Consider the following 25,618-nt stretch of genomic DNA (forward strand, 5'->3'; position numbering starts at 1 on the left):
GAATTTACGCACGAATACCTATTTCTAATATTATTATGAAACGTGCCCATTTTGTTTTGTAATGTCTAGTACCAACCGAAAGGTTGTAGAATTGCCGCTTGAACCGAAAATTCGTTTTTCGCTATTTTTTTGGACAAGTGGGTGGGGGTGGGTGCCGGAAAATTTGGCGTAGGAAATAAATAAAATGTAAACATAAAATCTGTTGTTTGATTTATTTGAAATTGCATTTATACATACATATACATACATACTATTTTCGGCAGGCCTTGTATGAAACTGGCCTTGTCTACTGTATGGTTAGTAATTTAACTCAAGGTGTTCAAATAGGGGGGTTAAGTGGGCTAAGTTCGTTTTTTTCCTCGGTATATTTTGAATATGAGAAGGTATATTTCGGTATATATCTTAGTGTCAGACGGGGGTATATTTTAATGATAAATTGATCAACAATGGGCAATGAAGGAAGCAAATTAAAAGGCTTAATTATTGACAAAAATGCGGTAGAGGTCAACGACTTCTGGGCCCTATATAATGCAGAGTCCCCAACGACGTCCAACGAAGAAGGCGGCGGCGGCCAGCTTCTGTCCATATTTCAGGGTGAAGTTATGGTGAAGGGGCAGCTATGGAGCTTCACTGGAGAGAGCCCAATGGAGAGAGCGATAAAGGTAAATTTATGACTACCATTGCCGAGTTTTTTTACTTGAGCGAGCTTCTAATTGTTATTTTAGAACCTTGCGATCTATCGTCATCCTTACATATTAAAATATGTGACCACATGGGACCAGTCGGGACAAAAGCATCTTGCCACGGAGAGAGTCAGGCCACTTAACGACGTGCTGGCTAAGCAGAGCGACATACAAATTTGCCTGGGTCTACGAACGATACTCTGCAGCCTTATATTTTTGATTGAAAAGGCACAGGCAAGGCATTTAAATATATGCACACATTCCGTTTACGTGACAGACAGTGGGAGCTGGCGTCTAGCTGGATTTGAGTACGTTTGGAAGGCTAAGGAGGTCAACAAACAATTGCTGGATCTTGCAAGTACGTTTATGGATCCCAAAAACCTCGTGGCAGATTTTGAGCAGTTCGCCTTTGCTTACCTATGCGAAAGTGTCCTGGAGAACTGTCCTGCTGCAGGCGACGCTGGTACTCCTCATGTACCCGAGTTTCGAGAGTATTGCTGCACCCACTTGAAACACAAAAACACAGAGTTGAGACCCAAGCTCTCAGCCGTCTTGCTGCATCCGTACTTCAATCATGAATTTGTATTAATACATTCCTTTCTCTTTGAGTTGCCGCTGAAGTCGATCCAAGAGCGCCAGCAGTTTTTTAGCACTTTAATTGAACGTTTGCGTTGCTTTGATGAGCAAATGGTCGCTTCTCAGCTTGCCAGCGATTTGCTTTCCAGGATGGTTTTACTGGATCCCACCGCCCAGCTGTGTGTGTTGCCGTACGTGCTACGGACTAAGGCCACAGACGGCGCAACGTCATCTCTTTTTTCTCCACAGACCTACGTACAGTATCTTCTTCCACATATACTCAAGATGTTCCGCCTCCGAGATGCACAAATCCGTTTGATACTATTAGACTATTTTATGGAATACGTTCGTCTCTTGGATGATGAGCAGCTACAGAGCGAGATTCTGCCGCATTTGCAGCTCGGAATGAGCGACACCAATGACGTGCTAGTGGCCAAAACATTAAGATCAATGGCTGACTTGGTGCCTATTTTAGGGGCTAATAAAGTTCTGGGTGGAGACCGACGTCGCTGCTTTTCCGATGGTCGCCCGCATGCAGCTGTATCCACAGACAGCCAGAATCTGTTGGTAGAACCGCGTTCCATAACTCCTTTGATGAATGGCAATTCCATAGATGCAGAAGACGACGAATTCATGGTTTCCGGCAGCCCCCTGCCAACAGAAAACAATGTAGCTCCTCTGTCGCTGCGACTTAGTCCTGATGGCGGTGAAGACGAGAAGGATCTGACGAATTTAAATGAAACACCTCTGGAGATGGACCGCAGCAGCGACCCTGCCAACAATTCTAATAGTTCCACCGCTGCCCACGACAACACATTGATCAACGCGGATGAGGAGGAGGTCTGGTCTGACTGGGACACTACAGATGAGCTCCAGCGCCTTCACGTTAAGCAAGCTGGATTCGAGGAACAGGTGCCCACCGACGAGATGGCTTTGAATATTTTGGAAAACAACAGCTGTGCCTCCACACAGGCGACGCAAGCCTCTTCGAGCGACTCTTACCGTACCGCCTGTTCCAACGTATCAGTATCAACGTACAAGCTAGCCGCGCAACCAAGTCGCAAGCTCATTGATGATCTCAGCGCTCTTGATATACAAGTTCAGTTGGCTACGCGACCAGGTAGATCAGAGTCGACAGAGTTTGATTTTTTTAAGGACATGGAGCCGGTCATAGAATGCAAAGAAGCCAGTAGTAGTGACCCTGCAGTGGTTCATGTGGATGCCAGTCGCTTTGCGGCTGCCACAGTGACCGCCAATGCTGACGAGCTGGATGATGAGGCGAATCAGGGCTGGGGTCACGATCAGGATGAAGATGATGTTGTCTGGGGCACGAACTAGATTGAAATTCTGTAAACTGTACAATAAAGTTCATGTAATTGAATGTCATGTATATTTTGATGCATTTTCATTAATCTTTAAAATGTTTTCAATTTGTTTTGTTGTCTTGCATGCGTTTAAAACTATTTTTGTAAAATTGTTAAATATTTCGTCATACATTGCTAGCAAAAATGCTATATTTACGCAAAAACATTCTAAAATGCGGTTATTTTTCAATTTCTTTATCCATTAATCATTTGACTATTATAATATTAACATTTAAACAATCCATCGGGAAATCAGGATCTCAATCAAATATCTAAAATAAAATAATGGAACAAGCTCTAGCTTTTACTTCGGTGACATTTGGAGGAGATAGCTCTCAGATCCAACGAGGAGGAGGTGGAGAGCAACACTAACTTTAAAGCAAAAGCTAGAACCATTCCGATATACATACATACATACATATTTAGACAAATCAAAAGAACAGAACGCAGAATAAGTTCAACTATTTACTCACGCTTTTATTTTGTTTTTGTTCTTATATTTAAAAAAAAGTTTCATTTATGCATTAATTTGTTGTTTCCTCGCCTTTCGGCACATCATCATGCTCAACTTAATCAATGATCTTAGTAATCGTAATTACATTAATAAATTTAAATAAGATCAGCTGAAATTTGTTTGTTTTTCTTTCGCGTCTTATTCTAAACGCGAAAAAACGCATAAAAATCGGTGCGCTAAATGATTTTGATGTGTTTTTTTTGTTTCTATTTTTGTTTTTTTATAATTAAAAGTGTACTGCACTCGGATGCAACTTTTATACATTATGCGAATTGGGAGTTGAGAGGGAATCACGTAACTATTTGCAATGCTATTTGCTTGAATGGATTAAAGGAACGCTAAGCGACATGGATCTGTGGTCTGGGCTCTGGGAGTTCTGCAGGGGTTTCTTATTCATTATCTCTCATTTTTGCTCTTGATTTCTGGAGGGCCGTGAGATGGTTCGAATTGTGTAAAAAAAATAAACGTAATTATAAACAATAAAACATTTATATAAAAAAAGCATATGTTTTTACATGCATTCCGAACAATTATCATACTTCATTTTTTTCCTTTTAACTTATGTTTACAGCTTGCTTGCGTTATCTCTTATTTTTCTTTCCTTCTCTTGATCTCTCTCTCTGTTGTTTATTGTTTCTAGGCGTATGTTATGGGTTATGTGTTTAGGTTTGGGAGTGGGTTGGGTTGGGTTGTGGTTGTGGTTGTGGTTGTGGTTTGTATGAAAATGGTATTGGTTTCTTTTATTGTTTTAATGGATTGATTTTCTTATAGACAGACGAAGCAACACACATCGCAACATTATCAATTTAGCTCCTTGTCTTCTAAGTACTTGTATTCAAAGGTGAATCCCTCCTTCTTTCGCTGACTCCACTTTTCATAGTCAAAATAGATGTACGTACCCTGGGAATAGAGGGGAAAGGAAGGAAAGTTCTTGGTCAATAGACTCCTGGTTCTGGTGCTGCCTCAGGATTCTTCAGTCATTTCTTCGGCCATTGCTCTGTTTTTCTCACCTGTTCGTAATCATCGTTGATAATCTTGGGCTCCTCGTGCCGTTGAAACCACATCATGTATTTGGTGTGGAATCGCCAGCTTTGCTTTTTCAGTGCCTTGGCAGCTAAATATTGGGCCTTAGAGCCTTCCATGTAGTAGAACACAAAAAACAGCGTCTCCGTTGAGAGTCGTTGATAAAATTCAACAGTATCATATATGGGCAGCTGTGCCTGGATTGAAGTGCAAATGTTATTTGCCATATAGTAGTTCATTGCATACACTATTCACATTAAAGCTAACCTGGGGATAGTGCGCTGGCGTGGGCACTGGGGCGCGATGGAAATACGTTTGGAGCTTCTCCGTATCCATGGGCTGTGGCAGGTGATAGTAGGCGGCCTCCATCATTTGAAACTGCATCTGATGTTCTTTCTGAAGTGGCGTTGGCCCCAACGGCGTTACTCCCAGCAGTGTAGGAATGTGCGCTTCCGTGGTGGCCATTTGCTGTTGGGAAGCATGCGTCTTGTTACTACCGCTGGTTGGCTGACCTGCAGCATTTGCCAGATTCATGAGCCCACTGCCAGCTGTGGATCCATTGCTGGCTGCCGCAGCATGTGCTGCAGCCGCAATTGTTCCCATTGCAGCCGCTGCCGCCGCAGCAGCTGCATTTTGCTGCTGTTGCGACGCCACTTGCTGCGGCTGGTTGGCAGTATTTTCCGTGCTAAAATGCTGTTGTAGGAGTGATTGCTGCGACTGTAACTGCCTCGTGTCAATGTTGCTTTGCTGCTGCTGCTGAGGCTGCTGCTGCTGACTTAGCGAATTGGCATCGATCGCGGATCGATTGATGGCTTCCTGGGCCATGGTTTTCAATGAAATTGCTTCAACGACATTGCTATTGCTGTCACTACTACTGACCGAGACAGGTAGACCTGCAAATATCAAATACATTTTCAATCAATATGGTTAGATGGGACAGGGGAAGACCCTTCGTCGTGAAGAGCACTCTGGCTGCTCCAGAGGAAATGCTTTTTGTAGACAACGGCTTTTACAAACTACGCACACCCGACGTTATATCAGGAACCTTTCATCTACACGAATGCATCTACATTGGAAGGGTTTAAAGGACAGATATTGCGACAGATCATACCGTTTTGTAAGTGTGAGGAATTTGTTTGAAGATTGGATAATTGTGCCGGCTGTTGCTGCTGGTGTTGTGGCTGTTGGGTCTGTGCGCCGGCTCCCACAATGGCGGCTACCGTTGTGACTGTGGGCTGTTGCAGTACAGGACCGTTTTCCAGGAGTGCTAGAAAGAGGACTCCACGATAAATAAGAACTTTACGAAAGCCTGTTTCTGGCGCATACATGTATTGTGTTTTGCCACCGCCGCAAATGCAATTGTTGGTGTTGCTTGAATCACAGATTGGCCTTGAACGTTGCTGATACTTGCAATCGCTGGGGTAGCAGAACTTGAGACGGCTGCTGCGGCTGCAATGCTGGCGGCAGTTAGACCAGGCGTTGGGGCATGCGGCTGTACGGCAGGATTGTGACCACTGGCTGTTGGTGCTGCCGCCCCAGTGGCTGCACTAGCACTAGAGCTTCCACTGACACTGACACTGCCGCTGGCACTACTGCTGCTCGGCGCTGAGTTGGTGGCAGCTACCACCGCTGCAGCTGTGGGCAGCTGCTGGTTTTTGCTGGGCGTCGAGCTGACAATCTTGACTTGAGCTTCACAATTGAACAGAGTGGAATCGTCATTAAAGGAGTGTTTTGAGGAAGACACGACAGTTACAGGTACTTACGTTCACTACCCGGAACCGCCTTGGCCGTCGCACGAACGGGCGTGGGCTTAATGATCTGCTGAGGTTGAGGCTAAAAAAAAAAGAAAATAAGGTTTGGGTTCTGCCTCCATGTGATCTCCATGATAGACAATACATACTTTCGATTTGCTGTTGGTATTGCTTTCGCTGCTTTTGTTGCGTTTATCGCCGCTGCCGCCGCCTCCACCCCCGCTTAAGGTAGCCGTGCTGCCCGCTGGATCCGTCGATGTTGTTGCCGAAGATGAGGCTGCACTAGTATCGCTCGCATATCCCACATTGCTGCCATTCGACTGGGCCGCTGCCTGCTGCTGCTGGAACAAGGCAGCGCTGGCTGCACTGCTGCCAGTATTTGCTGCCGCCTGCACGGATGCCGGCAGCACTTGTTGTACTGTGACGGGCGATTGGGATGGACTGCCGCCGGAGGTAACACTGCTAGGGGACCCGCTGGTTTCGTTGCTATTGTTGCTATCGGTTGTGGCCGTCCCGCTGAGCTCCACTTCGTCCAGACCAATGATGTCGTCGTAGATAAACTCATTCTCCTCGAAGTCGGGCTCTTGCGACGAATCAATGTAATATTCGACATCGTCTTTGATCTTGTTTACTTGATCCGCTTCGACGCCGTCGTTGTCGAGCAACCGAAGCAGAGTTTCCAGCTTTGTTATGTGGAATTTATGCCTGTCCAACTTGCCCCGTAGGTCGTCCATGCGCTCTTGCTTATCCCGGTCTAATCGTTTCTTTTTACCCGCCAGCAGAGACTCAATTTCGCTTTCGTATTGATCAATTTGTATTTGCAGTGAGCTAATTGAGCTGGTTAACCAATTTCGCGCATCGTCTTTGATTCGCTGCGCTGGATCCATTTTTTGTGCGGCGCCCAAGCCTTCCTTAGAATAAGCCTTTGTTTTTGTCTCGCGCTCGACCACCTTGAAGCGTTCCATTTGCTGCCAGAGAATGAAAGAATAGTTTCCAATAACATTCAATGTAATTCATTTAGAAAAGCTCACCGTCTCAATGAGCCTTCGATTTTCGAGCAGAGCGCTCTTATCCTTGATCTCGGCCGAGGCAATCCAGGATTTAATTTGATCTCGTAATCGCTGAAGCTTCTTGATTTCCTTTTTGAGATCTGCCTCATATTTCTCCTGCAGATGTTTTTGCTGTGGAATATAAATGAAACGAAATTCGATTAGTTTATTTGCTCAACTTCAAAAAAACAGTGGAGTAGAGTAGAGTTAAGCTCCCTTTGATTTGTTTATAGTGTTTATCGAATTTATCTAGCTGCTGTTAGATAGATCAGTTTACAAGTCTTACCTTCTGGTTAGTGTTCGTAGCATTGTGTACTTTCTTCCAGATATCTTCAAACGTTTCTACGCCTTCGGCTACTTTTTTTAAGCATCGATCAATTTCGCCTAGACCCACAGAGAAAATAGAAAATGCAGATGTGGTTTTTGGTAATTAGGCGACATATTCACTTGGATATACATATGTAGAGCACTGCACAGCACAGCTGAGAAGGCAGACACAAACACTTTGAAAAGTAAATCTGTTTTGCTTACCTTGCAGTTTCCTCGTCGCAGCCATGGCTATGTATGCTCTTGTGGATTCTGTTGACGCAGAAAGTCAGACATAGTCTGCTTCTGGCTGTGGCGGGGCAGTTCGTTGGTTATAACACCCTAGCCGCCTGGGCAGGAATCCTGTCTGTGCTCTGGAGTCTGCAAATGTTAAATATCCAAGCATTTAGTAGGGCCCACAGCACACACACAGACACAGAACGCGGCGTGGCGGCGAAATGTGTCGAATTTTGTTGTGTGGTGCGTATCTTCCGATGGAGGGAGAGCATCGAGGAGTCAGTGCAGCGGACTGGGGTCTGGGAACTCTCTACTCTGTGTTAATTGACCATTTACCTCAATTTGGCGAAAATGCTTCTCAGTGTTCAGCAAATAAATGACTGACTTTTCTTCTTGCGTGTAGGGATACCTTCGGGCCGTCCGTCGATGCAATATTTCGATTTTTTGGCTCAACTCAGTTCTTTGGCGGTGCGGAGGGGCAAACACAAGGTGGCAGATGTACTTGGGTTGTCTTAAAGTTGATTAGTTTAGCTTTTAAAATGTGCTGAGTCTTGAAAGATGTAGAGCTGTATGCATTTGTACATTTAAATACGCTTAAAGATTTTTCGCTTGTTCTCTTCTTCTTCGCACATTCCGCCATCTTGAAAAGTTCTCTTCTTCTTCGCACTAGTGTGACCGCGTAATAAAATATACCGCCTAACTCTCAGAAACATACCGAAATATACCTTCTTATGTTATGTTATGTTATAAAAAATACCGTAAATTAACTCACTTAACCCCCCTCTATTTAAACAGTTGAAAACCTTGAGTTAAGCCGCGGCAAATAGTAATGTTTGTAAATTCTTCTTGTAGATCATCCTATTCATCCTTATTATTTACAAAAAAAACTACAATATCTTTCACTTGAGTTGAGCTAAAATTCTTCAGGTTTCGTTATAGTCGTGTTTATATTTAAATACCCACCGGTCAACAATGGGCTAATCGGTCTCAGTCCATGATCGGAAATCATATTCCTCGTTTTTGATATTCGGCTTAAGATTACTAGCTAGCTAACACAATCAGCACTGAACACAAAATTTTATTCGATAGATTAATACAATTTCTACAAGATTGGTTAGTTTTAAGGACTTGGTTAGTTGCAAGGACTTTTTTATGTTATTGTTCATAAAATAAGGTAAGAAAAAATTAAAAACATACAACGTAAGTGGGAATGAAATGTAACGTAAGTTGGAATGGAATGTTACGTCTTTTAAGCACTTGTTGCTTGTTAACGGGTAGAATGGAAATTTGTATACCCTTTTTCCTTTAATTAATGTTAAAATTCAGTTGTCCAAGCTGCTCTGGACGATAATGTTGATTGACATTATTTAATATATTTCCATAGTATATTCATTATTATATTAGTATATTCATATACATGGTATGGATCTGTAAACTACAACATTTCGCTGACATAACTGACTAGTTTCTGCATTGATTGAAGCCGGAGATTTCAAATATTTCCTTAATTTCAAGGGGGAAACCCCCGGAGGGTATACACAGGATGGGAGCTTCGATACCCTATTTTCTTTAATATATGTACTTTAAAACTGGAATTTAATAGATTAATAAAATTTTTTGGAGTCAGTAGTCGCGTATTTTTCAGTAGACCTGCTACCTACTAGTTAACAGCGTACTAGTTAACTAGTAAACACACTAACAACTTATGCGTGTACGGTAGCTCAAGTACGATTTGTACCGACAACGTTCTGGAAACCTTTTCCAGTCCCTCGAAGAAGTGAACCGCCAGCACCAGGTAACTTCGCTCCTCTGGTTTCGTGTGAACGGCACAACTTAAGGAGAGCGTGGATAGTCCTGCTAATTGTTGGCACAGTTTCGATGCTTGCAGCTGCCGCTGGTTGTAAATAAAGTGCCCAGCTCATCCACGCTGGGAAGTTTAGAACCAGGGCACAACTCACTTATCAAATGCTTGAATCCCTCGGCCTGAATGATCTGCAGAGGATGCCTGTCACGGCAGACAAAGAAGGCCATGTTGTGAAGAAACGACCGCTGGCCTGCTACTCTAGCATCCAGGTTGCTGTGGAAGTTGCTGCAACCCAAATTTCATATTCTTCTATTTCTGCTATTCGCCAATGATCTTTAAGGTGAGCGAGATGAGATAGCTTACGTGATAACTTCCTCTACGTCGTCCAGCGGTAGATCCGGAATTTCAAATAGAGCAGTACTGGCTTCGGCGCTGGCATCATTTGCCACCTTGGGCTCAAATTCTATGATGTCCTCGGCGCTGACTGTCTCTTCAGCGGACTCCGTTTCACTCGTTTCCGTTTCAGTCGTCCAGAAGATAACGCTCTCCCCGGCAGCCTGTTCAACTGGCTGACAAGAGGCATCATCCAGCTCTATGAAATTATCTGGCTCCGCTTTAGTTTTTATTACCAGACCACTGCCGCTGTTATATTTCCCCTGGAACAAGGACAGGAGGCCCTCGTAAGGCGGCGACTTTTTGATTTTCCTCTTTACCACATGAGACTCCCGCTTGAAAATGCCACGCATCACCACAGATTCATTTTTATTGAGATCTCTGCAATTTATAAAGTAAAGTCAGTTCATCAGCCCCGACCCGACCCCCGTCTGCCCAGGCAAGTTTTCAGAAGTCCTTTTTATTGGATTATTTACATATTAAGGTTCAAACAAAAACAACAAAAAGACGTCGTTTTGTGGCGCTGCCAGACTCGTGTAACTCGTAGTTGCTGCGGGCTGCCATACCATGATATTTTGTGATATGAAATTCGTCAATTTTGATATTCAGATGGTTGGCCCTCTCAGCCCTAAAAAAATGATTTTATCCAATTCCTCAATGAATTTTGTTTAGGATTGGCTAGTTTTCAGAACTATTTTAAATGGGATTGTTTAGATAATAGTGTTCAAAAATAAATATTTTACTTGATTTGTTTTGTCGAGTGTGACTTTAACCTCAGATCCCGATTAGGAGGTGTACTCTTTCATTATTTTTGTTCTTTGGCCATTGATGAACTTATTTTATTTTTTGCGGTATTTTTCCCGACATTTTGACTTTAGAATCTCGGGAAAAGTCGAAAAAAAAAATATTTCTTGGCATTAATTTTTTATTTTAGATAGACGCATAAATTAAGCGTTGTGTAAGGTATTGTTTGTAAGAATCGATGGATAAGCGGCCAAGTTGCAGCCGTTTGACCAAAACGACTCAAAACTCATTTTTAGCTGAAAAAATACCGACCGTTACGAAATGTATCCGAAAAAGTAATTTTGGTCCACAGCGGGAAAAAAAGTTCAATTTTGTCGAGTAGTGTAGTTGAAAAAGATCGACTAGGATTACTACGACCACATACATTTTCCAATAACACCATTGGTGAACGGATACCAACCGATTCGTTCTGAGACCTTACTCCCTATTTAAACTTAAAAATAGTTTCTGTGTTAAGGTGTCAAAGGCGTTTCTTTTTTACAAGATAGAAATAGTTCATTGCATTTTTAAATTAGGGTTTATTAACTGCGCGATGGAGTTTGCAAAATTTTTGCAAGGATTTAGTTGCAAAGATAACTCTTAAATTCGTTTCTACTATAAAGCGTTCAAAGATGTGCTTAGTAATTACATTTTTCTTTAAGAATTAATTGTTACGCTGCTCAAATGTTTGCAATTTTGTAGTGTAGTATCTACGTCGGCTGGCGTCTAATCGTATTTCAGATTTGTATGCTCTTGTTTCTCTTGGAGCTCGTTGAACCCGCATCCTGGGTGAGCCACGGTAACATTAAAGGCAGGAAGTGCCATGCATTTCCTCACAAAAGTGCAGACACATTGGACATATTGTTCGGGATATTTGGTGTAGATCTTAACGTGCTCAGCATCCTCGAAACAAGCCGAAGATACATCAATGCCTTGATCGCGACGCAGCCGAATAAACTTCTCTACATCTTTGTAAGGGATAACAACATCGCCCTTGGAGTACAAAAATAGCTGGGGATATTTGTTTGCTTCGTTTTTTAGATCACAAAATGGACTGGCGTGGACCGGCGACGATTTCACAAACAAGCTTTTAAAGGCCGCAAACGTTTCCTTGAAAACCATTAGATGGAGCCATTAGATCTTCGCTTTTCGCACTTGTTAAACTTTACATACCTCCACAAACCACATGAAACTCAGAGCAATCGTTATGACCAGCGCTGAGATGCAATTGCAGCGCTTTTCCTTTCCGTAAATGGCCGTAATGGCGCGATACAGCCCCAACATGCGGCGTTCGCCTGGTGCTGAGTCAAAGATCACGCCGCGCACCTGAAGCGGTGACTTGTGCTTGATGACAGCCAAATTGATGTGCTGATACAAATAGGCGCCGCCATTGGAGAAGATATGAAAAATCAGGGGGTGAGCATCAAAGTTCATGTCTTGAATTAGCTTTAGGATCTTCTCGCCAATAGGAATCATCTCAGAACGCTTCCAGAACAACGTGTCCACCGGAGCCGTGTATCGAACAGTAATAAGGCTGAAAGAAGGAGAAATGATACCCCAGACGGTAGAAAGCTCCACAAACTTACCCTCTATCCTCATATATCTTGGAATACTTCATCAAATAGCGGTCCTGGCAGCCCGCCCAGCCCAGCAGCATTACAATGGGAACATTGTTGTCCTCGTTGTCATTGTCGGCCAAAACAAAATCGTTCTCTGCAGAGGGCTTGGGAAACTTGATGAAATATTCCAAGGCATCTTCCCGATCTAGACCAGGACGTCTAGTCGACTGCGGTGGTCCGGTAGAGCCATGTGTAGGTATAGGTATAGTCGCCGTCGCTCCGAACTGACTCGCCATTTCATCCGCTGAGAGGCCATACGGATGTGTTGATGGAGACGACATCTTGTCATCTAAATTGTTAATCTCCACTCACTTGAATTTCTTATATAATATAAACACAATCTTTTTTGTTTTTTTAAGAGCTTTTTTGCTTGGTTACGCAAAGACTACTGCCAGGATACCGTTCACTCGAAGTCCTGCGGCATGTGTATTGATTTTATCAGCCCCAAAACGATAATTGATTAAAAATGTCAACGAAACTCAACATTTTTGTTTCTAAGGACATTTGCTCCAGCTCATTGATTTTTTATTTACCCAGCCAGCAGCCACACAGCACCAGACAACGATAACACGGCTTGACCTTCCTTTGCCAAATATGCTTCCTGATGTGATGCAATGGAAATGGCTGTTGCGGTTGCCGCTTCCAGTCGGTGGTCGTGGTCCTCCTCGCTACTGGGTTGGACATGCGCAGTGTACGTTTAGTTGCCCGACCTAAGATGTGCGTAATATTCAAAAAGGTGAAAGTAGTTACCAAACACCCGGAGAACCTTCGAAAAAATACTTTTTTGTTCCTGTTCGTATGAGCGCCGTCACACAGCAGAACAAAGAGCAGTTCTTAATGTAACCTTGCCTTGCCTTTGCTCCGCTCTTTCTCGGCGTTCGTCAGCCATTGAAAGCTGCGAGGGAGGCTGAAGCTTCTCACATCAAATCAATTCATATCCGCCCTGCTCGGAAATAAAGCACATACCTGTAGCCATTAATCAATTATAAACGAGAAGGAACGTGTGAGTCGCTTCTTTGGACGCGACTCTACTTTTATACCCGTACTCACTCAGTATGTACATTTGTGAGCTTGGGATTTAGGTAGAATTTTAAATTTTACATTTTTTTGCTACACCTGTTATCTACATCGACATTTACAATGTCGATTCCACATCTAAAATGTAGATTCTACACACACAATGTAGATTATACATCTTCTCCGCAAAGGTCGCGCATTGCACAGGGCAGAGTACGAGTGCGAGCGAGAAAGAGAATAAGTAGCGTGGTCTCGTGCCGGAGAAGGTGGGGTAAGCAATTGAAAATTAATTTCATTATTCTGGCTATAATAATGATCCGATTTGATTCAGATTCGGCAATCTGGTAGACATCGTCCTTCTCTGCGATACTACACTTTTACTTTTCTGGTATTTTTAAAATTGTGGCTGCCACTGATTTTCGTCCTTTGTGGGGGCGGGGCGAAAATTTTAAATACACTTGTAGCAGTGTGATATCCCATGAGTCTGGAAACAAAATTTGGTTGCTCTGCACACATCCACTTTTACCACAAATCTGATATACCCCTTAACTCTTTGTGAGTACGGGTATAAAAATGTGTAATTATTTAAAAATCTTTCGCGACTTAAATATACGCTACTGAATAAGAAAGGAGTAGAATTTTCCACATTCAACACAATATTAAATTAAATAAACCATATATGTACGTACATATGTATGTACAACCAATATTACCATTTAATATTAAGTGCTGTTGAGAGCTTCTCTACTGCATGGTAGCTGGTATGGAGCAGCTCATTTGACTTTTCCGTGTGAGCACCATCAAGAAAATCTCCATAGATAAGCTTCGTCAGGGCGTTGTCAGGCTGAGAGCGGGGAAGTTTTTTATACAACTCCTCCAGCTGCTGGGTTAGCTCACGGACGTGCTGGCCAGTGGTGGGTCGCACCTGGGCGCCACCATTGATGCAGCCAGAAGGACAAGCCATGACCTCAACAAAATGATAACTGGCCCCTTTGCCTCGCTTTAGCTTTTGCACCAAATTCTGTATGTTTCGGAACCCATTCGCAATAGCAAACTTCAGAACAGTCTTGCCATCTTTTTCCAGCGAAATTTCCCGAAAGTCGCGATTTCGGAGCTGCTTGAAATTCAGCTCGGACGGGGAATTTTCGTTAAAAAGTTCTTTGGCGGAAAATCTAAAAATATGCTCTGCGTAACCGCCAGATAGTGTAGCCTCGTGTGACCAGACCATTGATTCGGGCCTCTGATCCGACCAGGGCCAGTCCAGATCTGAAGCTTCGTGCTCCGAAAGTGCCCGTTCGTCTTCGGTCAACATTTGTTCCACCTCAACTACGAGTCCAAGGAAATGTTATTATTCATTCGTTTGAATTTGTTCACTTCGCTTATCCACTTACCTGACGTAATAACACAGTCCACATCTCGCGATCCATTCACTTCGCTGTAGAAATCCATGCGCGACGCTTCAAGCTTCTTGTCGTAGCAAGGCATCACTGTAACGTGATAGATCCGTGAGCCAGGTATGTTCAGCTTCTCCGCCAGAAACTGCTTCACTAGTACGCCCATAATTTGTTGGGGAGAGCGCGTGGTTGCTATGTAAGGCAGTATAAAAGTGCCATGTGTCTTTTCTGCGTAGCACACCCATCCAGGGCACGAAGAACTTAGCATGGTCAACTCTTCGTTGTCGCGGTACCGTTCTACGAACTCTTGTTGGCACTCCAGGAGCGCCAGGTCGTCAGCCACTTTGGTGCACAGAACATAGTCCACTCCCAGGCTGCGAAAGTAGCCGGCCAAGTGACGGGCAGTTTCTTCCACACTTAGCTGATAGCGATGGGCCAGGCTCAGAAGGGGCTGTGTGGCAATGGTGAATACAATTGTGCGAACTTGTTCCATGTCCCCAGTGGCTTTAACTTTTGCATTTTCCCGCAATACCTTCAGTAGCTCTTCCTGGCTCTGTTGTGTTATGAGCACTCCTTCAGCTGATGTTATGCAGCCGGAGCAAGCCAGGCAATCCTGCAGAGTGATTTCCACCTTCTGCAGCTTTTGTTTGCCGCTCTAAAATTCGATAAAAATAGGATTGGAAAAAAGTTCCTTTCCATCGATCCATCCACTTAACTTACCTCCGATTCCTCGTAGTACCCATCCTCCTGAACAGTGATTTTAGCCCCAGTCTTTGATAATGTTGTCTTATCTACCGTCACGGGCTTTATGCATTCCTAGTGGATCATTGTGAAATTAAATGGCATTAAACATTAAATGGTTTTGAATGCTGTAGCCATACTTTGCTGATACCGAACCTGTGATGGTGTAATGAAATCGTCTAAATCAGTCAGCTGGAGTGCCCCACTGAACCTCGACATGGCTGTGATTATTTATTTTGTATAATAAAAAACCATCGAGGGCACCATCGATAATATCGATATTTTACTGAGGCTAGTACTATCGACGGTTTTGCGACTATCATGGTAGTATCGAGCTTCAGTCGTTGCGCTTTTGATATGTTTGAATTGGCTGCTATAAAATACGAAGACACATTTGTAAACAAATCAACAGGTGGCATCTAATTTTTACAAGTTTACAAGTTCGACAAGTTCCTAAAAGGTTTCAATGGTTTCTTAATAATTTTTTGAGCCCGATACTATCACAATAGTATCGATTGTTTTTTCTTCAAAACATTCAACGTTGATATTCCGTTTAATATTACTAGCTAGTTGGCAGTCTCAGCCCTAAACAAATAATTTTATCCGATAGATATATAAATTTTCTGCAAGATTTGCAAGTTTTCAGAAGTCCTTTTTATTGGATACAATACATATTTACATATTAAGGTTCAAACAAAAACAACATAAAACGAATGTGACGTCGTTTTTGTGGCGTTGCCAGACCCGTGCAATTCGTAGTTGCTGCGGGCTGCCATACCATGATATTTTGTGTTATGAAATTCGTCAATTTTGATATTCAGTTTAATATTACTAGGTAGTTGGCACTCTCAGCCCTAAACAAATAATTTTATCCGATAGATACATCAATTTTGTTCAGGATCGGCTAGTTTTCAGAACTCGTTTTCATTAGATTGTTTACATAATAGGGTTCAAACAAAAACGGCCAAAGCATAAAACTTAAATGTTGACTAAATGTTACGTCAGTGTTGCTGGTCAACCAAGTTTCTTCTATGCGTATGTACTTTTGTATACCCTATTTATTTTAATTGATGTTAAATGTTTTGTTCCAAGCTACATTGAAACATTATTTATGATTTTATCCTAGATTGACATGTTTATTACCTAATAATGCACATGTTTGTGTTTCGACGACAAATTCGTTTTATGCTGTTTTTGTTTGAACCTTAATATGTAAATAATCCAATAAAAAGGACTTCTGAAAACTTGCCAATCTCTTAAAAAATTTATGTATCTATCGGATACAATTTTTTGTTTAGGGCTGAGAGTCCCAGCTAGCTGGTAATATTAAACGGAATATCAATATCGAGGAATATCAACGTCGAATGTTTTGAAAAAACAACATACTATCGCGATAGTATCGAGCTGAAATAATTATTAAACCATTGAAACCTTTTAGGAACTTGTCCATTGTAAAAATTAGATGCCACCTGTCGATTTTTTTACAAATTTGTCTTCGTATTTTATAGCAGCCAATCCAAACATATCAAAAGCGCAACGACTGTAGCTCGATACTATCATGATAGTCTCAAAACCGTCGATAGTAGAGGCCATCAGTAAAATATCGACACTATCGATAGTGCCCTTGATGGTTTGACACCTCTAATTTATGTAAAATAAGATGCGACGCCGGGAACTCCAAACTATTCAACTAAAGCTATCAGAGCTCAAGGAGTATGAACAAGCCAAGCTCGAACGGATCAAGCTCAAGACACGCCAGCAGGTGGAGACGCCTCGCACGCCCACCCCTCCCTCGGAAAGCATTCCTGAGGCTAGCGGCGCCAATGAGAGCGAGGAATATGCCAAGCCCACGTCGACTATGTAACTCCCTCCAATTCTGGCTTTGCGTAAGTTGACATTTAATTTGTGTTTTATGCTTACATTCGGGGGCTGCTGTTGTTGTTGTTTTGGAAACGAACCGTTTCAAAGCCATCGACCAGGATCTCGCGATCTTCCGTGTGATGGCGCTCTCGCAACCACTGTTCCCGGACGGGAACATAGCGCCGCAGAGCAGGCAGTTTTCGCCAGCACCGGCGCTTGTACAAAATCCACATAAGCGACAGCGAGCAGCCGAAGAGGAAGCAAACCAAAAATATGCTTATGCCGCGTGAATGAGACGAGGCTACTTTCAGCTGTGAGACATCTAACGGAGTGTTAAGTTGCTTTGTTGGTCTACTGTGTGGGAGTACTTGCTCCTGCTCGCTGCACCAGGTGATTGCCACATAAGGCGTCAGCACGTCTCCGGCGAGTGAGTGCACCCGCACGGCACATTCACTGAAGGATACGTTCAGCTGCGCCATGTACACATACTCGGCAGTGGCGTGCTGCAGCCTGGTCAGGCAGCTCATATGGCTGTCGGACAGATTGTTGCGATAGTGTACTACATAGCTGACCACCTGGCCATTCGGTTGTACGGGCTCGGCAAAGCGAAGGATGTACTTCTTGGTGTCTGGGACACGACAGGCGGTCAACTGGGTCAGTAGGTCCGCCCCCAGTGTGTAGTTGGTGCGCTCGTTGAGAGTTGTGTGGCTGCTGCATCCCAGGTCGCTGCAGGCCTGAAGCTGTAGTGAGTAGAGTCGATACCGGTGCAGCTGTCGGAGTTCGTATTCTGAGGTGTTAAAGGGTATTTGCACCCTCATCAGAGTCGCCTGCTTCTGGTCAAGATCGTGACACTGATCATGTTTGTCCAGGCTGCAACGATACTGCTTTCGCATCTCCGCAATAAAGTGACGATCGTCCGCCTGTTCCCTCTGGTGTGCGCAACAATCGTCATAGTCTTCGAACGCTCGCCATTGCCCGCCGTCCATATCTTGCCACAAGTACGATGGCTGGTGGCAGTAATCGCGGCTATCGACATAGGACTCATCGTCTCCCAGCTCGTAAACAGTTAGCATATAGTGGTGGTGATCATGACTCTTCATACGCACTGTCAGCGAACTATCCGTTTTTCTTACAAGTTCCAGTAGCGGGGCCTGTGGTATGTCCCGTTCCGTCTGCACGTAGATCAGATCGCTGCGTGCCTCCTGGCTGAGATCACCTCCAAAAGTGCGCAGCAGGCAGGCGTACCGCGTGTCTGGCTCTAGCTCATCTAACACGAAATAGTAGTGGGTACCGTTCTCGGAAAGCTCATCGGGGAATAGAAGGCGGCGTTGCCAATTGATGCGTATGCACACTGGAGCTTCCAGTTCGCTTTCCTCTGGATAAAATACTCCCGGCGGCAATGGTCTGTGGATCAATTCAAGCTCATGGCTGGTCTGGGATTTCAGCCAGCTTAATTTCACAGTGCGATGTGTGCGTTTCTGTAGATATGGGATTGAAACGGAATATCAGTGATGAAAAAGAACATGTTTCAATGTGATATCACGGGAGTGGAGTGTGCAAATCGTGTTGCTCTATATATAATAATCTGTAGGAACTCAGCAGAATAATTCAAACAGACAAGGACAGACAGACGGACGGATGACGATGTATATCTTCATCTACATTTTTATGTCGGTGACTCTCTGAGTAGCGGATGTAATACTTTGGGGATCGACCTAACTTACTTGTACAACTAGTAGCAACTTTGATGGACTGCAGAGAACCTCTTGGTCGCTGGTCTGCAATGAATCCAGTGACCTGTCGTGAGTCACGACGCCCTGGAACTCCTTCATATGCTTGTTGCACAGCTTGTTGTTGCGATGCATGAACATGCCACCCTCTACGAACTCCAGCTTACTCTCCGGTTTCCAAAGTTCGCCCAGCTGCTTGTTGTCATAAAGTATAAGAGCGTATTGCCGATTCTCCAGAGGATCTCCATGAATCCGCTCCAAATTGCTGAGAAATTTCAAGCTTCTAAGCTGGGACGATCTACATAAAGCGAGATGAGATTTTACTCCCTGACGAAGACCGACCTACTGCAAGTAACGGATGCCTACCGATATACTTTAAGGTGTCCACGTATTTCGCGAATGCTGCTTAGGCTCTGGAACAGCTGCGTCTCGTTCACTTGATTGCGTATGGTTATAATCAGGCTTCCATTGACTATCTGGCAGCCACGAAGCTCCTCTGCGTCTCCCAGATTGTAAATGGTGATCGCATTGTTTGACGGTTCGGGCGAGCATACACTGATGCAGGCCTCCTGCAGTCCACAGCGGATGCAGCCGTTCTTCTCATTTGCCTTGTAGCCACTTGGACAGAAGCCGACGCACTGGGAACCGAATGTATAGTGGTTGTGCCTTTTCACGCACTCCTCCTTGGTGTAGCAGCGCTGATATTGCTCTAGGAGATACCTGCAAAAGGATGAAAGATACAAATTAATCAAATATAAAAACGCCTTCCTCGAATCTTGCAAACTCACTTGTGTTTCGGGCACCTCTTAACACAGACGCCACCATCGCTGATTCCGCGACAGACCCGGCAGTCGGTTGCTGATAAGTTTTGGGTACAGCCCCCCAGACACTCCTCATGGCAGTCGTCAACTTTTCTGTAGAGTGTAGCAGAACTAAAGAAGGGCCCATGATTTGTGTAGACCTTGACTTACTCCTTATTGTGGGCGGCATTGTCATTTTGGGACCGTTGACAATTGTACGTTGACCAGCAGTAGGAAGAGCTGCATCCCCTGCATGCACTTGTGCTGCACCTGCTGGATCCAACCATGATGTGATTTTCCCCCCGGCTAAGGGTCAGAAGATCCCAATAAACCTATTTGGTGAGGAGGGAAAAGGCGTCATTACACATGACAACGGAAAAATTTTACCTGTTATACAAACCCCCTCGTGCTGACAAAGCTTGGGGCTATTTCCTATGTATACATGACCGCGTTGAATAGCCACCAGCGTGGGGAACTCCAGCTGGAATGGGAGCGTTGATTGAGATTTTCCACCTGGCATTGCTGCTCTTCTCTTACGTATTCTAGGTCCAGCATACTGGTCACTCCCAAGGCGTAGTTGAGGAAAAGGCGACGGCCGCGTATGACGGTTAGATTTGGAAACATTTCGTTGACGCGGGTCAGTCCTCGCACCTCCGTGAAGATCATGAATTCGGTAATTTCCATCAGCTTCGGAAACTTGTACATTGAGTAGTTGCAGTACGGAGGGGTGGTAATGAGCGTGATCATCACGTAGCCGGTAATCACGGTGCAGTTGTCCAGCAGGTGCATTTTGCTGCACTCGTTGCGGATGTCGATGCTGGTGCACTCGTGCTCCGTACCCGGAGCAGACGCACCCACGCCCCAGAAGGCCATGAGCACCAAAAGCATCAGACCGACAGCGTTGTTGCCGAAACCCATGCTGTGAGGCTTCTTCTCTGCGTGTTGCTCTGTTGGCTGATTGTGCTGGGACCGAACACTCCTCCACATTGCTTAGCTCTGCCTTTGATCCGATTTGCTTACAGTTATGTACATACATATGTATGTATGTATTACACTTGCGTTGTCTCCCCTGCGCTCTTTCTGCCGTGCGGCTAATTAGCGCCCTGGCTGGCCGCCCATCTTGATTAGCCCAATGTTTATGAGAGCGGCTCTCCGCGCTGATGTTTCAACTGGCAATCGGGGGCGAAAAATCACACGAGTTTGCGCTCCCGAAGGGTTTGTTCTGTTTGTTTTTGGGCACGATGATGTGCTTAGCTGTCGAAAAGCTCCAGAATAAGCAAACAAAATACTTGCACTCACGCACACACACAAACACTGGAACGGGACACTAATATACGCGCGTTTAACATATTTTTTTGTAAATTTTCTGTTTGTATTATTTTACGAGTATTACTCTTTGGCTTTTTGTGTTATTTACTTTACCCTTTATTCCCTGTCCCCTTACAAAGCACAGGCTGCTCATAGAATGCGTTCCTTCTGCAGTCGTCTTTTTTCGCAGAGATTGATTGCGTGAGAGGACGGGGTGATCAAAGATTATGCATGCTGAAGACCTCAAAACGTGCGACAGCTGAAGATCATATTGATGGCATGGCAGTAGGATGAGGATGAGATGCAATGAGCCGGAGACAATTTTTTTAATAAAATACTACTTTTACTTTGTGATTTAACCAAGTATTTTAACAGCCACACATGTTTTCCTATTCTTTCAGAGACACCTTCGACTGGAACCGCATCATCCTCACAATCTCGCTCAACTACCAAATATGTACATGTACATGAATCATTTTGCTAAACAGAATCGGGTTCTCTGAAGCGAAGCGATTTTTCCATCAATGCCCTCACGGAATTTCGATCGACAGTCTATAAGCTAGTTAGTCTTTAGTTATTAAGCACTCATTTAGTTTATACTAGAAACAAACCCCAAACTATTAAACGTAAGCAATCACACAAGAAAAAAACGTAGACTATGCAGAAATTTCACGACGCCACCTGCAGTTTGGGGAGAATGTTCAAAGAATCCCCTGATGTGTGCACGCAGACGATGTGTGCCCGCGACGATCATTTGCCGACTGGCCGTCTGGGCACCTCGTCTGTCTGTGGAGAGCAAAAAAATTGATTTTTCATTTAGTGTCTTATTCGTTCGACCCTGTACACTTCCACAGCGAGGCCTTTTCTGTATTACCGCATCAGACGCGGACGTAAATTGATTAAAAGGGCGTTTGATTTCCGAGAAAAACGTTTACAGTTTTATTAATGTGTCGCTTTCGCAAGTGGCACCATACCCATTATGCAATGGGATCGGTGTGTGGGCTTGATGCCCAAAAATTCGCTCAGTGCAGCCTGCGGATTATTACTGCTTCGTTCTTGGCCATCAGCATTCGGCTAAGACTGCTGGCCAACGATCAACCAGCTCATAAAAACAGCTGACTCCAACAGCTGGCTGGCATTGATTGTCAGCCCCAGCACCGGTATACATATGTAGATGGTCCAACACACACACAACACACAGACATGGGCGACAGACAACAGGAAATCAAGTCAGATTAATCCTATACAGCCAACAAGCCCAAACTGAGGTAGCAGCATTCAAGAAGTTATTAACTTTAACGAGCGGGAAAGAAAAGTTCTGACAGCATAGTCCATGCTGATTCATAATACGACCATGAGTAACGAAATTTGTACACACTTGTATTCAGTACTAGAATAAATAGTAATATCCTTTTTCTACAGTGCTTGATGGGAAATTAATTTCGCCGTTTAGCTATTAATTGAAGGGCAAAAAAAATAAGTCGAGTGTAGTTTGGTGTAGTTTGACGTACTCTTAAGTACGGAAGTTACATTGCCATCCGTAAGCATCATACACCTTATAGTGTTTTCTTAATTATAATATACATACATATGGGTTATGCGAAATTAAATTCGATAGACTTATTTCAGTGTAATATCTGACTATTGTACATATTTATTTACACACATTTACACCATACCCATGTACGCTGGGAGTAACGGGTATAATCAAAATGGTACATACTTATATGTATGTATGTATATACTTCAGTTACATACTGGTATGCATACTTTTGAAGCGCATCGCGAGTATCGAAGAGGGAAGGGGATCCCATTTGTATAGAAGATCATTTCATATTTTTCAAGCCGCAACGAATGGTTCGTGTCAAAGTTCAATTAATTCAATTAAACTAATTTATTGGGTGCATGCGTGTGCTGTGATCTACATATCAGATCAATGCTACACACACATACACAAGTAAGCAAGACATGGGCATGCATACATACATACATATGTACATACTATTTATATTGGCTTTAAAAAATACGATACTATGATAGGATTAGTGCTTTAGCTAGTCCCACGGGAAAGGATCTTGTTCCGGCGGCGTGTTGTCGTTTATCCACTCGGCGAAATGAGCCATAGACCTATACGCAGCCCGCAATAATTGTCACAGCCGAAGGATCTTTGTGAGAAGATGGATAAACAGAAGATTGTCCCTGAATTGAATTGGGAGACTCAAGCGTGCCAGTGGAGCCATGGTTGCGCAGACAGAGGTCCCAGCTGGTCAGGGCACATCCAGATGTGCCATCTCAGGCTGGCGAATGCTCGCCGTGGAAATCTTGCCCCCAACCGGTGATGGTTGGCGCGTGTCTTTTGCAGACAGATCGGCTGTGTGGCCACTACCGACAATACATATAAATGGGAGGGAGGGTTGCTATTAATCTTAAGTGCGGCTGCGGCTGCGGCTGCTGTAGCAACATTGTTGCATGACATGACCCAGTGATTAATCTCGCGTTCGGCTCACGTTCTCTTAATGGACATTATAAAGCAATAAGGATAACCACAAACAAGTTGGCCAGCAATCTGGGTGACGCCCAATTCGGCCCGCAGATGGTGTTGCTTACGACGTGGCCACATTTTAATTAGCCAATCGATTTCGGATCTTCGGATCTTCCAGCCCAGTGTCTGTAATGACTCTTATTGGTTGTGATATTTTCGGAGTGACGGCAATAAAGTTTTTCGCTTCAAAATTCAGTTCAAGCTCTCCGAACGGTCCATCATTACGTTTCGGTTGATGCCAATCTTTCGGTCGACAACCAACAATTTAAAAGTATCAAACAAAAGTTAAGTTAATAACTCAACGGATCGAATTCTTAATGTGATGTAGTGATGCTGATGCGTTGTTGCAGAAAAAGATCGCGGTCTGATGTACGTGGTTTTATTTACGTATAACAAATTTAATGTTGCATTGTATCCACATAAAAAAGTTACTGGCTTGAGCTTAAGTTCCCCTTCCAGTTTCTGCAAACCCTTTACGTATAGCTATCCAGGATCTTGAATCCAAAGTTCGTAGCCATTGAGCCGAAACTAAAAGCTGAGAATCAAAGCGGATCCATATCCATTGGCCTGGTCGCGCTCAAGTCATTAGCTGCACCAGCAAGCACGCACCAAAGCCCAACGCCGCCCAATTAAGCGATCAACAGCAGCCCAGTCCAGTCCCCTCTCCCTACCGGACTGTGCTACGAATGGTGGGATGGGATGGGATGGCAACGGGGTCTCAACCTTAAATTAGCGACATGCGACCCAGATGGAGATGGGATGGAGCGTGGTCGACATTTGTGAACTTGGAGCGAATGGATGTGGATGTAGATGTAGGGATGACAGAACAAAACGATTTTTAATTAACGTTGACACTGCCATGCGGAACCACACCTGGGACCCCACCCCACCCCACTCCATATACTTTATCGCTATACCTCTCATTGGCACTTACCCGAGTAGTTGAGCGGCGTTTTGAGTACCAGGAGAGCAATGTCATGATGGTAGCTACCTTGCTTGTAGTCTGGGTGGACGATCACATGGCTGATGGCATGATTCACGGAGCGTGGAGCGCAGAATCCGGTGTTGGCGCAGTCCGGATCGCTGGAGGTGTCGTACTCACCCACGCGCACTGACGACCTGCAAGGGCCGAGTGAAAGTCGATTAAGTCCGATAAGTACGAGTCCATCCTGTTGCCACTGGACTCTGTGACCCACTTACAGTCGATGCCCATCGGCCTTGGCCAACGCACAGTGGGCGGCCGTCAGGATGACACGACGCGCGATGACAGCTCCAGCACATGGATAGGCAAAGGCTCCCGTATTAACATCTGAAATGAGCCCACATCTTAGCTACTCGTATCATCAGACCAGGTGTCACAGTGCCACATCCGCTCATGCCACTGCCACTGCCACTTACGCTTGAATCCAATGCGCGCCACGAACGGATACGAGCCCAGTCCCTTGTAAAAGTGTCCCTGCACCAGAGACTTGCCACACACCTGGTTCTTTTCCAGGGGACTGCTCGGACAGCAGACGTACGGCATCTCCTCGGCGGCACCGCCACAGTATAGCGACTTATCGCCGTAATAACAGCTCCTCGGCACCTCGGCACCTCGTAGATCAGGGCCGTACAGTCGTGCAGCGGCGTGCATTTCGTTCCGTACTGTGCATAAGTAAGTTGGAAAGTAAGGGTTAAATTGTTGTTGCAACGTACCGATAAAAAATATCTCTCCTAGTTTGACTTTATTTTCTGCAGGGATTATGTAAGAATGTTTGAACAGGATAGATCTGATCACTATATTAATATAGCTGGAATAAGGATGATCGGTACGACCAAGAATAAGAACCGTTAACATTCGACCTTACTCCTAGTTCATTTTTTGATTGCCGACACACAAATAGAACAGGGGTATATGATAGTTTGTGTTATATGATATAAAGCTACCTATTTGTTTTTGGGTAGCTCAATCCACACTGCACATCGTACAAACATACAAACATACATATATATGTATGTATACGCATAGATTCTCGTAGATTTCAAAATAATGTTGAAGGTTGGCTTTCTTGGATACAATTTAAGATTTATGTATGTCCTAGAAATTGGAAATATTTTCCATACCCATTATCTTATTGGAGGAGT

At 44.1% G+C, this 25,618-nt stretch overlaps 7 protein-coding genes and 1 pseudogene across 9 annotated transcripts; 2 read left to right on the top strand and 6 right to left on the bottom strand.

The window, feature by feature from the left end:
• The first annotated feature begins 397 nt into the window (after positions 1–397).
• On the top strand, positions 398–3,162 carry LOC111074578 (protein-associating with the carboxyl-terminal domain of ezrin). The gene is made up of 2 exons (XM_022367400.2): positions 398–662; positions 726–3,162. Exons 1-2 carry the CDS (start codon positions 447–449, stop codon positions 2,595–2,597), a joined length of 2,088 nt encoding a protein of 695 aa, XP_022223092.2. The 5' UTR covers positions 398–446; the 3' UTR covers positions 2,598–3,162.
• Positions 3,078–8,145, bottom strand: LOC111074577 (CCR4-NOT transcription complex subunit 3). Its single transcript, XM_022367399.2, has 11 exons — positions 7,840–8,145; positions 7,492–7,647; positions 7,247–7,344; positions 6,943–7,092; positions 6,061–6,879; positions 5,924–5,993; positions 5,487–5,849; positions 5,272–5,427; positions 4,428–5,053; positions 4,148–4,357; positions 3,078–4,037 (listed from the first exon to the last, which is right to left on the bottom strand). Exons 2-11 carry the CDS (start codon positions 7,514–7,516, stop codon positions 3,939–3,941), a joined length of 2,616 nt encoding a protein of 871 aa, XP_022223091.2. The 5' UTR covers positions 7,517–7,647; positions 7,840–8,145; the 3' UTR covers positions 3,078–3,938.
• Positions 8,146–9,277: 1,132 nt separating this feature from the next.
• LOC111074619 lies at positions 9,278–10,053 on the bottom strand. The gene is made up of 2 exons (XM_041595296.1): positions 9,671–10,053; positions 9,278–9,592 (listed from the first exon to the last, which is right to left on the bottom strand). The coding sequence occupies exons 1-2, from the start codon at positions 10,051–10,053 to the stop codon at positions 9,361–9,363; spliced, it is 615 nt and encodes a 204-aa protein (XP_041451230.1). The 3' UTR covers positions 9,278–9,360.
• A 951-nt stretch (positions 10,054–11,004) lies between these two features.
• Positions 11,005–12,712, bottom strand: LOC111074589 (transmembrane protein 53). The gene is made up of 3 exons (XM_022367419.2): positions 12,070–12,712; positions 11,657–12,017; positions 11,005–11,593 (listed from the first exon to the last, which is right to left on the bottom strand). The coding sequence occupies exons 1-3, from the start codon at positions 12,381–12,383 to the stop codon at positions 11,210–11,212; spliced, it is 1,059 nt and encodes a 352-aa protein (XP_022223111.1). The 5' UTR covers positions 12,384–12,712; the 3' UTR covers positions 11,005–11,209.
• A 965-nt stretch (positions 12,713–13,677) lies between these two features.
• On the bottom strand, positions 13,678–15,510 carry LOC111074575 (probable cytosolic Fe-S cluster assembly factor GL21135). Its single transcript, XM_022367397.2, has 4 exons — positions 15,411–15,510; positions 15,234–15,329; positions 14,511–15,168; positions 13,678–14,445 (listed from the first exon to the last, which is right to left on the bottom strand). Exons 1-4 carry the CDS (start codon positions 15,471–15,473, stop codon positions 13,829–13,831), a joined length of 1,434 nt encoding a protein of 477 aa, XP_022223089.2. The 5' UTR covers positions 15,474–15,510; the 3' UTR covers positions 13,678–13,828.
• Positions 15,511–16,875: 1,365 nt separating this feature from the next.
• LOC111074576 lies at positions 16,876–21,875 on the top strand. The gene is made up of 2 exons (XM_022367398.2): positions 16,876–17,140; positions 21,354–21,875. Exon 1 carries the CDS (start codon positions 16,915–16,917, stop codon positions 17,116–17,118), a length of 204 nt encoding a protein of 67 aa, XP_022223090.1. The 5' UTR covers positions 16,876–16,914; the 3' UTR covers positions 17,119–17,140; positions 21,354–21,875.
• Positions 16,880–21,726, bottom strand: LOC111074574 (insulin receptor). 3 transcript variants are annotated; one of them, XM_041595212.1, is made up of 8 exons: positions 21,634–21,726; positions 20,182–20,898; positions 20,045–20,125; positions 19,816–19,976; positions 19,633–19,758; positions 19,211–19,564; positions 18,839–19,142; positions 16,880–18,592 (listed from the first exon to the last, which is right to left on the bottom strand). In XM_041595212.1, the coding sequence occupies exons 2-8, from the start codon at positions 20,629–20,631 to the stop codon at positions 17,171–17,173; spliced, it is 2,898 nt and encodes a 965-aa protein (XP_041451146.1). In that variant the 5' UTR covers positions 20,632–20,898; positions 21,634–21,726; the 3' UTR covers positions 16,880–17,170. The 3 variants fall into 3 exon arrangements, with proteins under 3 accessions (XP_041451146.1, XP_041451144.1, XP_041451145.1); XM_041595210.1 differs by having other exon boundaries at positions 21,564–21,722; XM_041595211.1 differs by lacking the exon at positions 21,634–21,726 and adding an exon at positions 21,067–21,211.
• Positions 21,876–23,079: 1,204 nt separating the features above from the next.
• LOC111074618 lies at positions 23,080–25,331 on the bottom strand (annotated as a pseudogene).
• Between the last annotated feature and the right edge of the window lie 287 nt (positions 25,332–25,618).

This window comes from Drosophila obscura, unplaced genomic scaffold, assembly GCF_018151105.1.
Source record: "Drosophila obscura isolate BZ-5 IFL unplaced genomic scaffold, ASM1815110v1 contig_46, whole genome shotgun sequence".
NCBI classification, from domain to species: Eukaryota; Metazoa; Arthropoda; class Insecta; order Diptera; family Drosophilidae; genus Drosophila; species Drosophila obscura.

Excerpts from the sequence above, each read along its gene's own strand:
- LOC111074578 (XM_022367400.2), top strand. The coding sequence starts at position 447 with ATGGGCAATGAAGGAAGCAAATTAAAAGGCTTAATTATTGACAAAAAT. Across the intron at positions 663-725 it reads CAATGGAGAGAGCGATAAAG|AACCTTGCGATCTATCGTCA; the intron begins GTAAATTTATGA and ends TTGTTATTTTAG.
- LOC111074577 (XM_022367399.2), bottom strand. The coding sequence starts at position 7,516 with ATGGCTGCGACGAGGAAACTGCAAG. Across the intron at positions 7,093-7,246 it reads CTACGAACACTAACCAGAAG|CAAAAACATCTGCAGGAGAA; the intron begins GTAAGACTTGTA and ends TATATTCCACAG. Across the intron at positions 5,850-5,923 it reads GGCGGTTCCGGGTAGTGAAC|CTCAAGTCAAGATTGTCAGC; the intron begins GTAAGTACCTGT and ends TCAATTGTGAAG.
- LOC111074619 (XM_041595296.1), bottom strand. The coding sequence starts at position 10,053 with ATGCGTGGCATTTTCAAGCGGGAGTCTCATGTGGTAAAGAGGAAAATC. Across the intron at positions 9,593-9,670 it reads GACGTAGAGGAAGTTATCAC|CAACTTCCACAGCAACCTGG; the intron begins GTAAGCTATCTC and ends TTTGGGTTGCAG.
- LOC111074589 (XM_022367419.2), bottom strand. The coding sequence starts at position 12,383 with ATGTCGTCTCCATCAACACATCCGTATGGCCTCTCAGCGGATGAAATG. Across the intron at positions 12,018-12,069 it reads AAGATATATGAGGATAGAGG|CCTTATTACTGTTCGATACA; the intron begins GTAAGTTTGTGG and ends TCCTTCTTTCAG. Across the intron at positions 11,594-11,656 it reads GTTTCATGTGGTTTGTGGAG|GAAACGTTTGCGGCCTTTAA; the intron begins GTATGTAAAGTT and ends ATGGTTTTCAAG.
- LOC111074575 (XM_022367397.2), bottom strand. The coding sequence starts at position 15,473 with ATGTCGAGGTTCAGTGGGGCACTCCAGCTGACTGATTTAGACGATTTC. Across the intron at positions 15,330-15,410 it reads ATTTCATTACACCATCACAG|GAATGCATAAAGCCCGTGAC; the intron begins GTTCGGTATCAG and ends ATGATCCACTAG. Across the intron at positions 15,169-15,233 it reads GGTACTACGAGGAATCGGAG|AGCGGCAAACAAAAGCTGCA; the intron begins GTAAGTTAAGTG and ends ATCGAATTTTAG.
- LOC111074576 (XM_022367398.2), top strand. The coding sequence starts at position 16,915 with ATGCGACGCCGGGAACTCCAAACTATTCAACTAAAGCTATCAGAGCTC.
- LOC111074574 (XM_041595212.1), bottom strand. The coding sequence starts at position 20,631 with ATGTGGAGGAGTGTTCGGTCCCAGCACAATCAGCCAACAGAGCAACAC. Across the intron at positions 19,143-19,210 it reads GGACACCTTAAAGTATATCG|ATCGTCCCAGCTTAGAAGCT; the intron begins GTAGGCATCCGT and ends CGCTTTATGTAG. Across the intron at positions 18,593-18,838 it reads AGTTGCTACTAGTTGTACAA|AAACGCACACATCGCACTGT; the intron begins GTAAGTTAGGTC and ends CCATATCTACAG.